The 12,824-nt window shown below is 30.4% G+C and overlaps 1 protein-coding gene across 1 annotated transcript in view; it reads right to left on the reverse strand.

The window, feature by feature from the left end:
- Positions 1–6,413: 6,413 nt before the first annotated feature.
- LOC107443023 (sodium/hydrogen exchanger 9B2) overlaps positions 6,414–12,824 on the reverse strand; it is a 28,845-nt gene continuing 22,434 nt past the window's right edge. The window contains exons 11-13 of the mRNA XM_087166157.1: positions 11,823–11,900; positions 11,540–11,743; positions 6,414–7,900 (exon numbers count right to left, since the gene is read on the reverse strand). Of these exons, the coding sequence (XP_087022283.1) occupies positions 11,561–11,743; positions 11,823–11,900 (261 nt within the window). The 3' untranslated portion in view covers positions 6,414–7,900; positions 11,540–11,560. The remainder of the gene's footprint in view (positions 7,901–11,539; positions 11,744–11,822; positions 11,901–12,824) is intronic.

Raw genomic sequence — 12,824 nt, forward strand, 5'->3', positions numbered from 1 at the left:
CTTTAAAGATTCTTTTATTTATTTTACAAGGACATATAAAGGCATGGACAGATAAAATTTAACTAAGAACATCATAATAATCAAACTCTTCCCAATATGTTTTCAAAAAAGAAAGATAGCAATCTTAAAATAACTAATATTACTGCCTGGAATATGCCTTTTTAAAATATAAATTGCATTTTCTTGAAATACTTTTTTAAGTCATAAAATGATTTAAAAAAAAAAAACAAAAAAACAAAACACAAATTTAATCTTTAAAACGGACCATTCACAAAAGATTTTATCGTAAAGACACTGTCTTTCATTCACAAAATTAAGCCTGCCTCCCGGTGAGATCATGCAAGTTTGAATCCCAGTGATGGCTGGCACCGACCACATTGATGAGAAGAATATCTTCAGTGGTAGACGAATCAAGAGTTAGATGGATTCTTGCCGCTAGATATTAACAGTGGGAAGTTTTCCTCTACGTGTAACTGAAATGAAGGCTAGTTCCATAAAAAAGTTCTCTATGAAAGTAAATTTCTCCCAATGCTTGATTCAGGAATTTCCTTGTCTTTTAAATTGGATTCAAAATTACAACGATACAGAGTTAAACATTGCTAGTCTTTAACTCAAAATTGGGTCAGCTGTTCAAGAATGATTATAAAAAAAAAATCAAACTTTCCAACTTTCAACGCACAAAAAAATTTTCTTTCCTAACTTTGATTAGTAAAGTTTACAAAATTCTAGCATCTTCACTTTATAAGAAACCCATTTTTTTTTCGCGAGCTAAATATTTATCCAAGATGTAAAATTTTTCAATAAATATTCTCCCACCCACTACATACATCACAGTGAGGACAGATATTGGGGGAGTGCAAAATCTGGTACACACCTTTGTTACTCACTCTGAAAAAAACTAAGAGGAGAGGAGCATTCTATTTATTCCGTTTGGTTATGAAATATCAACAACAAAATGGAGTTTAAAAACTATAACTGGTATGATTTAAAAAAACAAACAAGTAATTTAATTTTATAAAGTAAGCAAAAAAGGTGTTCTGGACTGTCTTTAATATATACTGTAAAAATCTCTTTACACACATTACAAGATCACAAATTAATATTTAATTACTAATGAACTGTCATCACTTACACTGAACTGTCATTGTGAAGAGCTGGCGTTTGAACCCCACCTAGCTTCAGATAAATTTGTCTGGGAAGTAAAGGTCACCTGCGCACAGTGCTGACCACAATGCCACAATCAAGATGTTGGTCACGAAATTGTGAAGTCTTACCTCCACGTTTTCCCTTCCCTTGCCCACAACAAGCTGTTGCAGAAATGCTTTACTTTTACTAATGAAGTCTGTTTTCTGGCAATTACACTGATTTTCGATGTCTTTGGTCCCCACTTTCCTCAGTAATGATTTGTAACACTTCGATGGTGTTTTTGCATTTTCTCACTTAAATATTTTACTATATACTACTGTATATATATCCACCTGACGGGAACATCTGCTCCAGCACCCCAGAGCCCAAGGTCAAGAAAAATGAGGTGGGCACAGTAGACCTTGGCCCTCTATGGGCTGTCGCGCCACTGAGTTTAGTTTTATATATATATATATATATATATATATATATATATATATATATATATATATATATATATATATATATATATATATATATATATATATATATATATATATATATATATATATATATATATATATATATATATATATGAGCATTCACTACCGAACACTTATTGAATCTGATTAGGAGCTGAAAATGGATAAAATATTTAAATACGAAACATTAATTTGAGAACTGAAATAAGAGAACATAAATTTTAAATACACTTTATTCAATGAGATATGTGAAAGACTAAGTATAAAACATCACAGTCAGGAAGGTGTAATATTATATCAGTTGAAACAGTTGCTAACAAGTTGGAAAAAAATAGATTTATAAAATGACTATCACAAATATAAGTAGAAAAGTATTATAGTGCAGCTTTGAGCAAAGTTCATGAATAACAATTTTTAAAAACAAAATAAAAATAGTAATAAAAAGATTTCTATAACATTTATTATATAAAATCAGATCTAAACTTCACGATAGAACAACTTCAATAAAACATACTAATATAAATTTTTTTTTTAAAAAAACATTACTGATCTTAAGAAATAATAAATAAATAAAGTTTAAATAAATTGTCAATTTTGAAAAAACTAGCAAAAATAAGCACTGAAAGTAACACTGAAGCAAAAAATATTTTTTTGGAATACAATTTATAAAAAATGCTAAGCAAATATTAAACATCTATGGTAGACACAACTGGAATATAAATTAGAATACAGCAGAATCCTGACAATCTGACTCTTTGATTAGCTAATGCTCAATCATATGACTTTCAATGCACGTTAAAAGCATCCCATTATTATTGCTGATATTCTAAGTTACTGTTTCATTTTTGGACCTTATGCCAATAAACTAACTATGTTGTGATCAGATATTTGTATTTAAGAGAATGAGACACAGAAAACAAAAAAATTGCTAATAATTTTTTTCATGTTATTGTATCATTATTTATGAAAAAAAACAACAACATAAAAATGGATATTTATTAGACTTAAAAAAGATCCCAAATTAGTCAACCATTTTTAATTTCTGATTTAGTCCTGGTTCCATGCATGTCAGGTAATAGAGGCTCTACTGCAGATGTTATATATGTACTGAGTGCTTAGTTCATGAAAGGAATGCTAAAATTGGCACATTAAAATACATGTAAGTGATCCTTCATTGCAGTATTGTCTATAACACCAGAGTATATAGACATTTGAGAAGCTTTTTTTTCTATAAAGACTTTTTTTTCAAGCTATTTCTAATTTTTGTTGTTATTACATATATTTGAATGAAAAAATATATATAGTTGCAGAGATTTTGTCATTGTTTTCCTTTTATGGTAACTTTTCTTTTTATGGAAATTTATAAATCGAATATTACTTTAAATTTAAAACTATTTACCAGGTTTCTTTTTATGAGAAAAAAATTGCGCACATAAAAATTTATATAATTTTTGAAATGATTTCTAATAAAATAAATAACATACATTATGATTTATGTAAAATGGGGCCTAAAAAGTTTTAATGCCTGGAGCATGTAAAATATTTGATTGATCATGAATTTTTTACCTCTACATGCTTGACTGGGCACATAAATATTGATTCAAAAATAATATAAAACAACAGCTGAGCATTTTCTAAAATTTTGATGAAAATTGCTAAGATGCTGGAAGGGGGAGGGGGCACAGAAAAACTGTACTTAAGAATGCGAGAAAAAATCTTATTTTATTTAATAAGAATTGCCTTTTAAATTTAATTATAAAAAATAGGAATTTATTAAACAATTAGACTTTTTTCATACTTTGATCCAATCACAATTGGACATTGTTTTGCACGCTCATAATAATTGTCAATACTTAGCATTTTTTATATAAATATTACATTGTTAATTATGCTCTGCATTATTCAATCAATTGGTCCAAAACAACCTATAAACAATGCAAAGCAAGTCTATCATTGCTTATTCAGACTTAATACTTCTTTGTAAAACTACCTAGTATTTCATAGGTAGTAATACAGGGTTCCCACTCTATGATGAGATTAAAATTCAAGGACTTTTCAAGGACCTCAACAAAATTTTTCAAGGACCTTAATCTAAGACCAATTTTAAAAATTATTCTCTTCTATTTTACTAGAAGCAACAATGCTTGTTGTGGCAATAATTAATTTCAAATATAATACCTAAATGCTTTGCCTATATAGAGAGAAGAGAGTATATGTATTATGGACTAAAATTTATATATTTTTAAAAACAACCCTACTGGTTTTACAGATTAATTCACAAAATCATTTTCAGCACAATCTATCACTAATGGTAATGAGGTGTTAATGGTGAAATCCTTTAATCCTGTGTATTTCCATGTGAAGGCTGCATGAAAGACAGAGCTAAATCTTAGGTATTCCATAACCCCCTCCTCTCCTCGATTAAGCATCGTTTCTGAAATTATTCATCCATAATTTACACAACCTTCTCTAAATGTTATGCAGCAACAATTCTTTCTGAAAATAAAAATTAGAAGGAACATATCCCATTTTCACCATGTTTAAAAGCATTATTCGTTATGTGTAATCCACAACTGCCAATGAATATGACCTGGTGGGAATATTTCTCTTTTAATTCACACTGAAGCTTCTAATAGAATTTCCAATTGACATAGGGTTCATCCATGGATAATTGAAGTATTTTAGAGAGTTTTTAACCATCATCCATGCATTTGTAAAAAGAGGACTGTGATATAACGTATAATTTTTCCTCCTTTTCCTTTCTTCACTCAGATACTTCCCAAAATCACAATTGGCCAAATAAATGGTAACCAGTTAACAACACAAATATTTATTAACAAAGGAAAAAAAATGAAGTTTGAAGAAAATTAATATAACCAATCCACCTAAACAATTCGCTTCTGCTTTTTTCCTCCTTTTCCCTTCTTCATTCAGGTACTTCCCAAATTCACAATTCTTAATTGTTTTTCATAAACAGAATATGATAAATCTCATACCTTGATTTATGCTCTGGTTCTCGAAAGAGAGCGTGCTGTGATATAACGTATAATTTTTCCTCCTTTTCCCTTCTTCACTCAGATACTTCCCAAAATCACAATTGGCCAAATAAATGGTAACCAGTTAACAACACAAATATTTATTAACAAAGGAAAAAAAATGAAGTTTGAAGAAAATTACTATAACCAATCCACCTAAACAATTCGCTTCCGCTCTCCATCAGAGCGTTCCCTCCTCTGTCTTTTTACAACATCTACCTTGATGACAGCGCCATCCCAACATGGAGGCATGACAAGGACAAAATATTTTCTGTAGTTCCATGACCCATAAATTGGGAGGTAAGATACTTAGTGCAAACTTTATTATCAATTCCTTACAATAATGTCCATCTGCTTAGATTGTAGAGACTGATTTAACGTCTCATCAAAGAGTACAGTGTAGCAATCAACATTCTTCAGCTCATTTATAAGAATCCCTTTGAAGTATAGTGCCAATCCAAAGGAGCCCAAATAGGCTCACTTTGTGGCACTACAAAAAAATTGTCTCGCTATACAGCTATCAGCAAACATTTTGGAGAACAATTTACTAATCCCTTCACAGGAGTTACATGAATGTACTAGTGATGCACTTCAGACTCCAGAGAATTTCAGCATCAAGCACATTCCTTTTGACCAGATAAGAAGACAATGTTACCTCGGCCACTAAAGTTTCTGCTTCACATGGGGCACATGATGTTGAAGGAGTATTTACACCAGATGAATTAGATGTTGATGTCTTTGGAAAAAGAGAACTCAGGGCATGAGACTGCTTTTTTGTTTTACCTTTCTTTGATGTGTGATTTCAGAGCAGATTCTTCCATTTTCGCGATATCGATCTCCTTCATGCATAATCGGCACTTGGCTCTGAACTTCTTTTCGGGCATCGATAAAATCCATTCTTAATAAGCTTGATTATCCATCCATTGGGGATTAAAATAGCACTTCCCAGGCATAACTAGTCTAAACTACATAACACAAATACAAAGCCGTGCCTTTGCGAATACGCTTTACAATAAAGTTTTGAAATGACGCAAACGTAAGGACAAGTGCGGATGGTAAAACGGCAAATTTATTGAAAACTACAAGGTACATATTGTTAATTCATTATTGTTAATTCATTATTGTTAATCCATCAAGGTACATATTGTTAATTGTAAATTCGAGAGTATTCCAGTTTCGATAAGAAAAAAGAAGATCTAAGCATATGCGACAGAAGATGAAGCGGAGTCTCGCCACGAACGCATTGATTGTTTGCTGTGCTCCGCGCGCTTGGCAGACACCAAGACGCTAGGCCCGGTTAGAAACGGTGGCGTTAAAAACCACATGAGAGAGCTCGGGAACAAAACAGAAAGAACGAGAAATATCCGCGGGTGTTTTATAAAAAGGGCCTCCAGCAGTATTGGACAAATTCAAGGACCTATCAAGTTTTTCAAGGACATAAGACGTTTTTCAAGCACTTTCAAGGACCTAAATTTAGCAAAAAAAAATTCAAGGACTTTCAAGGACTCTCAAGGACCGTGGGAACCCTGTAATACTTAGTCCTTTTAATTAAAGTTATTAACAAAGCTATAATTTTGCTAATGTCATTTTTTTTTGACAGATAAATAGCAGGTACATTTATAAATTTCTATAAGCATTTAAAAAAAGATGTTTGGCATATAAGAGTTTTAGTCTAGCATGCATTTTATCTGCTAACATTTCCGGTGACATGTTACTGACACCATGGTAGTTTACAAAATACATGTAAGAATAAATATTTATATTTGTCGAGTGGGGCATAAGATGATTTTGAGATCAAATGCTTTGGCACAAATAACCATATTATTACATCTGAAAATAACATTATGTAGATTTTATGCTTAATATAACAATGTTTACATATGTACACACAAAAATGACTTATTTCTAAAAAAGAAATTGTAACACTACTAGATTTAAAAATTAATCTAATTTTTATCACAAATTAATAAAATTTGAAGTACATTTTATTAAAATATAAAATTTCATTATTATTATAAAAAGTGCAGTCAACAATAAATATTTATTTTTGCAATTATTCAGATTTAAAATTTTTTTATTTATTGTTGAAATTTTTTGGTTCAAATTCATATGTATACTGATATATACATAAAAAAATTGCTTAAATTTACTTTTCTACTTATTATGTATTGGAACATTTATTTAAAAAAAATTAGGATAAATAATGTAATAACAAATAATGTTCATTCAACATTTGGTTAAGTCCTTTTAGTGTAAGAATAATTTATAAAATGTTATAGTGTGTGTTTTTTAAAGCATATATTTAACATTTTTAATTATTACGGATATTCTCATGTTATTATGTACTCAAATTTGGTTCTCTTTTTTAAACCTAGTATTATTGATAAAACATTTTACCAGTATTTTAAAAACTTACTAGCATTTGCAAAGAGTGCCGAAACGATATGATTATTATTATGTATTATGCATTGGAATATTTTTAAAAAAATATTAGGACAAATAAAACAATTTATAAACAAACATAATTCCTTTGATTATTTTTTAGACCAGTATTGTCGTGAAAATATAGACCAGTCAAGTTTGGAAAATAATACTTGCCAAATACTATTACTTCAACATTACATACTGTCAAAACAGTATTCAAAATAACAATACTAAATCAAAAACTACTTTTAAAATAACAAATCAACACATTTGTAAAAATATAGACCAGTATTACGAAAAAAAATAATTTCTCAATGCAAATACTAGTTCATTAAATGCAATAATACTTATTCCTGAAGAAAAAATATACATAATATTTAAAGATAAAATTATTTCCTTTGCACATTTTCAGACATATAACTAAGCATATATATAAACAAAGCTTAAATATATATAAACTTAAAATATGAGATGATAAATCCAACCATATAAATTGAAAATTTCCAGATATATTGAAAGCAACTTACAATGTGTGAACATTAAAAAATGAGCAAAAAATAAAATAAATTTGTTTAGCTTTTAAAACAGTGCAATATGTAAAAGACCTATTTGCAATATTATTAATAGAAAAAATCTATTACTTTCAACATAGCTCAGTGCAAATGCTTATTTTTGATAAAAATGATGGAAGAGTACTTTAAAGTTTGAAACATGCCAGTTACTAGGTACTAAGCTTCATAATAGTTCAGCTTTGCAAAAAAAGATGCCAATTTTTCAAATTGTGCTGAACTAAAGAAAAAGTTTATAGCAGGAAAACATCCATTTGATACAAATCTGAAATATAAATCCAAAAACATGCAATTAATCAATAATAATTTTTAATTTGTACAGATTTTTAAAAACATTATATATCCCATTGTGGTTCTTATATAACCAAAGTAAAAAATGTCAACATCTAACTAAAAACTTATCTATTCATAAGCTAAATACTGTATAGTGACTCAATTAATATTAAATATTTAATTATGCATACATTTATAATTAAATGACATAGTAACAACAAAAAGGAGAATTTTTTTTATCAGAACATCACAGGGTATACTTTTGTTAATGTGTGTTGAGTGCAGAAATTACATCAACAAATGTTAAAAAGTGGTATGCAATATTGTATAAATTGGATGCAATTGGGAAAGCAGGATTACAAATAAGAATTATTTCAGTTCACAAAATAATGTAGATTTTAAACAAGACTTCTTTTTAATGAGTGAATACTAGGCACTTTTAATGATCAGGAATAGTCCTGTTTACTTAACAAAATTTACCTTGGACAAAATATATGTATGTATACTTTTATTGGCATGTATATTTATCCAAATTTAATTTTAAAAAAAAGGACATTGGGAAAGAAAGCAAAGACTAGAATTCGTTAATTACAACTAATAATGAATATTCCACATTTAATGGAATTGCTTCACATTGATACAAGACTTTTTTTATTTGGTGGAAACAAGACTCAAGAAATTATTATATGAAGTTTAGAAATATTTCAAATAACATTTCCCTATAATGAGCACAGAAGAGGTGAATTTCAATTATTTAGCTAAAGCTAATAGGTGTAACTGACATTGGATTTTTAATTTTATCAAAATCATCATATTATACTTATAACTAGGGCCCTATAAATTATGTGAAGATGCGAAAACCCGCATAATTCACAACTATCCACATAATTTTAAATTTTCCGCGTAATCGCAGCATATCTATATAATTTTTATTTTTCAGCAAAATGTATTCGTTTACCAGATAAATTTCTCCTTAAGGGTTTTTTTTTTCAATTGAAATATATCTTCTTTTTCAATTCCAAGAATCTTTTTGGTCAGGTTGTCAGATCTTTCCAAGAATCTCCCCCCCCCCGGCACATAGCTTCTTATCAGTCGCCATCATCTTCAATAGGAAGCTGGTTGAACAGCTTTCGCGGTGTATAGACCATAGAGGTCACCTCTATGGTATAGACCACAGAGATAATGGGACGTTGGGGAAGAATGACCCCCCCCCCAAACTCCACTCCCACCTCTTTTCCTTGTAGTTCCTGGAACTCCACAAGATATTGCTTGAGGGCCATGCATTCCGCTCTATTCATTCTTCGAGTATCTGCTCGGTGCATGTGAGTCTTTTCATTTATTGATTTGAAATTAGTTTAACTCATTTCCACACAAATAGTCACTGTAAACATGTCTCTATCTAAAATTAAAAAAAATGCCATCCATATTTCTGCACAGGATAGATGTAAGCAATATCAGAGTATTTTTCATGCTTCTGATGGAATAATGTTCTGTACCACGTGTAATATTGCCGTGGATCACACAAGAAAGTGTGTTGTCGATAAGCATTTGGGTAGTAATTGTCACAAAACAAATAAAAGAAAAAATGAACAAGAGGACAGCGAAATGCAGAAAAAAAAACAAGCAACCGTGTCATCAATGTTCAAGAGAAAAACCGAATGTGCTGAAATGCGCAATCTTTTAAACTTTGAAATTGTTGACACATTTACGAGTGCTAATATTCCAATTGAAAAACTGGATCACCCCAAAATGAGAGATTTTCTAATGAAAAATATTTCGGGTGCAGGTGCTTTACCTTGTGCTAATTCTCTTCGCCAAAATTATTTACCAAAAGTATTTGAAGTAAAGAAGAATGAATTGAAAGAAATTCTTCGTACTACTGATTCACTCTGCATCGGCTTCGATGAAGGCAGTGATGATAAAGACAATTATGTTTTACATATTTTAGCTGTCCCACAATTTACAGATACTGCAATGATGCATCCTTATCTTCTACATAGCATTCATCTTGAAGCTGTACAATCGACTACAGTTTCTCGAGCCGTAGCGCAGTGCTTGACAAATATGGAGATTGATTTCAACAAAGTTTCAGCAATCTTAACAGATAACGCAACTTACATGACTCGGGCTTACAAGGAAGTCTTGCGTACTCTACTGCCCAATTCAGTGCACATGACCTGCAATGCTCACATTCTTAATTTAGCGTCTGATCAGAGGCGTGAACATTTTTCAGAGGTGGACAAATTCACAGGAAACTTTAAGAAATTGTTCACGCATTGTCCTGCTAGAAAGCGCCGCTATTTAAAGTTTTTAACAGATGACAATAAGAAAGCTAAACTTTGTCCAGTACCAATAAAGACACGGTGGAATTCCTGGTTTAAATCAGCGCAATATCATGCTGAATATTGTAATGTTTACATAGAATTTTTTAGCAGTGAAATAAACACCTTACTCCTAACACTGCTTGTCTCAATCAGTGCAAAGTTTTGGTGGAAAGCAAGTACGTTTGCAAAGACTTTCAGTTCATTGCAGAACACGCTCAGATATTAATGGATACTCTTCTCTTTTTCGAAACATGTGGTGTATCTATTCACAAAGCTTACAATAAGATTTTTGATCTGCGGTCTAAACTTCGATGCAATTCTCAGGCATCATACTCACAAAAAGATTCACGCAACGTATTTCTTCAAGAAGTGTTTCACAAAACAATTGCAAAGTTGAATACTTACTACTCTCCAGAACTAGATGTATTCAAAAAACGCGTGCCCAAGTTGAGTCAACCTGCATTAAACTTCATGAAAGCTGCTCGAGTTTTCGATCCAGAACAAATAGTCAACCTCAATATTGAAGATGACGATGTATTCAAGAATATTCCAGGAATGAGTGGTCAAGATATAAAACTCGAGTATGCTGCTTACAAAGAATATGTAAAAGAATGATGTTCAAACCAGAACATAATTAGATTCTGGAATTCAGAGGTAGTCTCAGAGAGATTTCCAAAACTTACAAAAAAAGCAAGACAAGTGCTCTCAGTGCTTCCTAATTCAGTAGATTGTGAAAGAGCTGTATCCTGCTACGGCCAAATTTTTACAAAACAAAGACAGAGTTTGAAAGAAAATGCAGCTTCTGGACTAACTTCTCTCCATTTTAATAAACTTTAATAATTGTTCTGATGTAGAAAATGGATGTACAATACATAAGAAGGTAATTTAGTTGAAATCTTTACTGTATTCATTGAATTTTTTTTTTATTAAAACAGGAAAGAAAGTTGAACTTTTTTAAGTGATTTTTTTTTTCAGTTTCAATTGTTTTCTGGGTCATTCGCAACCTGCATGCATAATTTTTAAAAGACACCGCACAATTTTTAAAAATCGCCGCATAATCTATAAAAAATTTCCGCATAATTTATAGGGCCCTACTTATAACTAAACATTTCAGAAAAATATTAAATATTCTAAATCAAATTCAGACAAGACTTAAAATTAATAATATGTACATAAAAAAAAAACAATTTTTTTTCTGTGAAAATTATAGATGAACAAAATAAAGTATTTGTTTGATAAGTATTAAATGCTAAAATATTAATTTCAATCTTTTAGTAACTTATATAAAATTTTAATAAATTTCTTACCATAACATACTAAACTTCATCTCACATTTTAGCCATTATACAGTTTTCGACATCTTGGATATTTGAATCACAATTTTCTAATTTTTGTTTACTTTTCCTTCTGGTTTGAATATCTTTAGTCAACAATTTAGGGCCCATAATAGAAATGAAAGCAGCTCCAATCGGTGCTGTCATCATGATAGAAAGTACAGCACATGTCAGAACCTTAAAAAATTGAAGATTTAATTGAAGATTTTGATAATAATTGCAAATCTATGACTAAAGAGCACAAACATTACTTTACCTTTTGAGCATAATCCAGCATTTCAGGGCTGCCATTATTAGTAACAACATAATCCAAGGCTTGGGATCCAATAGCCGCCTTTAAAAGAATTTCAAGTTTTTATAGGAAAATAAAAAGAATTCCTATATATAGAATTTTAACAACAATAATTTATGTATATTTTTATTTTTAATAACGGCAGGCACTGAACTTTCGTTCTTCGCCTTAGAAGATGCCGGAAGCATTGCTCATTTATCATTATCCTGCGGGCACCTATGAACCTAAGTCACGGAGGAGAGCAACATTACCCACGCCACAAATACCCGTTCATAGGGTGGGCCACATTCATACATCAGAAGACAACAGAGAGAGAGAGAGAAACATCCATGCCCAGAGCGGGATTCGAACCCGCAGCCATTGGCTTCGCAGTCAGGCACACTAACCACTCGGTCACCTGGCCAACACAATAATTTATATAAAATTGTTACATGTACTAAATATGTAGACCATATTTCATGATAAGTTTATCTTTTTTCTTTTTTACAAAACAAGATCCAATTATAATCCTTTTCAGAAATTCTTTACTCAACAAGAAAAAATATGTAAAGAAATATAAATGATAAAATTTAGACTGAGGGAACATGATCAATACATGCAGCATTAAGAATTTGATAAATCCTTTATTCCCTCATATTGTTTGGGCATACATTTCATTTCAATAATGCCAAAATGTTTATGACCTTTTACCACCATGGCAGTTGTCAAGAAACTTAATATGAATGTTTGCTGGTATTTTTTATTTCAACATGAATTTAAACTCAGTTCTTAAATTTGAGACAGCATCCTAATATGTATATCAATGTTAAAAATTAATGTTACAAATATCAATGTTATAAATATTAATGTAAAAAAACCTATTAATGTTACAAATATTAATGTTAAAAAAATACTAATTAATGTTATAAATGTTAACATATTTATGTTATAAATCTTAATATGATAATAACATACACCTGCATCGTT

Source organism: Parasteatoda tepidariorum, chromosome 6 (assembly GCF_982258835.1).
Source record: "Parasteatoda tepidariorum strain Cologne lab strain chromosome 6, Ptep-v5.0, whole genome shotgun sequence".
Classification (NCBI taxonomy): domain Eukaryota; kingdom Metazoa; phylum Arthropoda; class Arachnida; order Araneae; family Theridiidae; genus Parasteatoda; species Parasteatoda tepidariorum.